This window comes from Curcuma longa, chromosome 4, assembly GCF_044706935.1.
Source record: "Curcuma longa cultivar G26 ecotype Majalengka, Jawa Barat chromosome 4, ITB_CL_G26_1.1, whole genome shotgun sequence".
NCBI classification, from domain to species: domain Eukaryota; kingdom Viridiplantae; phylum Streptophyta; class Magnoliopsida; order Zingiberales; family Zingiberaceae; genus Curcuma; species Curcuma longa.
The window spans coordinates 13,674,061-13,677,371 of NC_133864.1; the positions used below are offsets into that span (position 1 = coordinate 13,674,061).

Genomic DNA, 3,311 nt, shown 5'->3' on the forward strand with positions numbered 1-3,311 from the left:
GCTACCGGCTCCATCGTCACAAACACCTTGCGGCTTGTGCCTTATCCTCTGTTCCAATCTTTATCCGCCACGTTAGCCATTCTCCGCCGCTATCCCCGTACTGCCTGACGTCGATGAGTAACTTGGTGCCTGACGTCGAAGGTAGTGGGTCCCTTGCTCTATCGCACTGTCGACGCGGCGCCGGTAGTGACCAGGACTGCATCCTCTATCTTCGACAAATCAGGGAATTCCTTTGTTTATCCAATATCCTGCACCGCTAACTACTGTCAGTGGCTGAAATGGACAATTAACTCTGTTTCCTGTTTTACTCGCCGCAGGGAATTCTATCTTACCTACTGACCGTGGGTGGTGACTCAGCAGCTCCATCTGCCCCGTTACGTCACCGCCGTCTGCCTTCGATCTGCTTCGCGGGGTATTTAACCCCTGCTCGCCTCGATTCCGACTAAAATTAGGGATTTGATGGAGATACCTTTGGTAGTGGAAGCGTTGCGGACTGCAGGATTCGTTGACGCAGCTCGCCTTCTCTGCGACCTCGCCGGCGCTTGGGCCTCTGTCGGTCTCCTCCTCGCCGGATTCGCCGCCTTCCTCGGATTCCTCGGCCGTGAAAAACTCGCGGTTCTCGCATACGGTCGTTCTAGTTCTGTAATATCTCTGCCTGCCTTTTACTCCTCCTCCGGCGACGACGATGACGATGAGGAAGACGAAGACGATGTCGATTCCGAATCCCCGTCCGACGATGACGAGAACGAACCTCCCTCATCGCCGTCCGACGAGTACGAGTCGTCGATCTGGAAATACGGCGATGATCGGTGGGAATATGGTGGTCTCGAGATGACTTTAGGCGGCGCCGTGGTGAGGACGTGGGAGGGGCTTGGTCTGGGGTTCGATCTCTCCGGCGGTCTGATCTCGCTCGTGGACGTGAACCGCGGTGAGGTGCTTCGGTCTTTCTACGGGCAGGCTCCAGCTGCAGCGGCGAGTCTGGAGTCGCCCGCGGTGGTCGTGTCGGCATTGGAGTGCGCCGCGGCGGTCAGAGTGTGGGACGCCAGGGCGGCAGGACAGCGGACCCCGGCGGCGGCCGCCGATTGGAGACCGATTCGGCGGAGGCAGGTGGTGGGCGTCGCCGGCGCTGAGGGAAAGGTGTACTTGGGCGGCGACGACGGGGTGATCACGGCGGCGGACTTGAGAAGGGGGCGATCGCCCTTGGTCATCGAGACGTGGGATGAAGGTCGAGTACCGATTTTGCCCCTCCCCAAGTAGTAAAACGACGAAACTTGCCCTCCAGATCCGACGCCAAGAAACACCGTTCGAAGAATTTGTTGTATATTTTAAACCTCAATGCGTTCAACTTTGTATTGCTGATGTCATTCATTAATGATCTGGTCTAATCTCCGGGTCGTTGCTCCCGAAGGCAAGTTTGATCATATTAAAAAGCAGTATTTTAAATTCGTTAAAATTTAAATCCTTATCAGTACCATGTTCAATTTATTTGACTGATGTCATTCATTAATGATATATGACATCTCCAATCGTTTAATTCTGCATAAAAAATTTGAATCGTTTGACAGAATAAATCATCAACACTTCGATGACATATCCGGCCGTTGAAATTGTCGAGGGCCCCCTGTCAAATTTGAAATTCGCATAGAACCTAATAGATTAATTGTATATAAAAGGTATGATAAAATTTACAAAGTACACGATAAGTTTTATAAAATCCTGAAAAAATTATTAAAAGTTGTAAAATCTAAGATAAATGTCGAAGCTGAATTAGTAGAAGACTTCGCTCAGTGGATTAATAAGGCTGAGTTAGAGTGGATTGAAACATGAAAGGTGTTAGTTACAAGGGAGGCTCAATGATTTTCTTATTAGCAAGAATAGGTGGCGGTTGAAGAAATGCGTTGGTTGCAAACACAGGGAAGGGAAGAGGTGTCGGTTACAAACATCGAAGTTATATAGATTTCTGAAATGATGGATCAGTCGCCTGGAATAAAGATGTCGAAAAGAAAAGGGATACAATTGCTACGGCATTGTAAATCGCCTTTCTTTGTCCTTTTATATATAAGTACTAGTTATTTTAACCAGCAAGATAAGCATAATTGATTTCAAAATTATCATTCTTTTACAGTTTCTCTATTCTGTTCTCCATTCTTTTTACCAATTATAATTTGAAAAGGAGACACACTAAGGTGTACATGCATTGATCCCTTGTTGATCTTTTTCAATGTCAGACAGAGGGAAGCTATTCGCTAGGATTCTGTTTATTCGATGCCAATCCGCTAAGAACCAATGCCGTAGACGCCGACCTGTTTGAAGAAGCTAGATTTAGTTGCAGTTGATGCAACAAAAAATCAATAGAGGACGATCCTGCGGGAGTTGATCCATCCCTCGATCTCATACTGGATCAGTGACAAAAGGAGAGTAAATGAATCTTTGATCAGAGGAATCCATCTCATGTTCTCCTCGACCTGTTTCTACTCCATGCCTCTTGATCTTTTTGGATCGTGCTGCTGCATAATTTGAATAGTGAAAAAACACAATGCTCATGGCTAGCCTGCGCTGGGAGTGAGCCAACCGAGTTGAGCAGTACAAAGTATCCTGCTTTGTGTGAAGTCACTAAAATCTTATTTTCTATCCCTTACCTCCGACGACTTTAGATCATAAATCTGGGCGGTGCAGCAACTTGTGCCTTCCATCCATTACAAGCGGCCACCTTCAAATTAAGACCAGGAGATCCAAGAAAATTTACTGGAAGGCATCATCATTGAAGGCAGAGATTGTAACAGGCCAAAAAGCCTCCATCTACAGTGCTACGTACATATCCACTGATTCTAATAGTTCATTTCTGCCTTATAGGACACCTTTTGTTTCCTGAATTATCACGCACCGAGTTCATCAATGTGCAGATACCAAACCGTAGTTAGCTGCATGCATGCATGCATCCGCCACACGCGGACAGCAGTACTAATCCTCTGTTAATGCGCAATTTAATTGTGGTCGATCGATAGCTAGCTAGCTTCACCCTGCAGCAAGCCACGTAAAGTACCTTTCAACTTCAAGCTTCAGCGTGCAGCAGGTTAATGTCCATTGTATCCTTCCTGGCACTCAAATACAAAGTCTCTGTCACAATATCGCAACATGAGATATGCAATCTGATAAATAGAATCAGGTTCAGATTTAATGATTTCCTATGTGATTCAGACCAGACGTACATTCCGATAGCTAGCATAATCGAGATAGTCTGGAAGCAAACTGTGACCATGGTGAACTCCAGGTGACTGGTAGATATATTGGTGATCGAGCACAAGTAATCG

General features: G+C 46.7%; 1 protein-coding gene across 1 annotated transcript; it reads left to right on the forward strand.

The window, feature by feature from the left end:
* Positions 1-459: 459 nt before the first annotated feature.
* Positions 460-1,397, forward strand: LOC141828462 (uncharacterized). The gene has a single exon (XM_074715896.1). The coding sequence runs from the start codon at positions 460-462 to the stop codon at positions 1,255-1,257; it is 798 nt and encodes a 265-aa protein (XP_074571997.1). The 3' UTR covers positions 1,258-1,397.
* The last annotated feature ends 1,914 nt before the right edge of the window (positions 1,398-3,311 follow it).

What these genes read in the sequence shown, in the direction of transcription:
- LOC141828462 (XM_074715896.1), top strand. Translation starts at nt 460, where the DNA reads ATGGAGATACCTTTGGTAGTGGAAGCGTTGCGGACTGCAGGATTCGTT.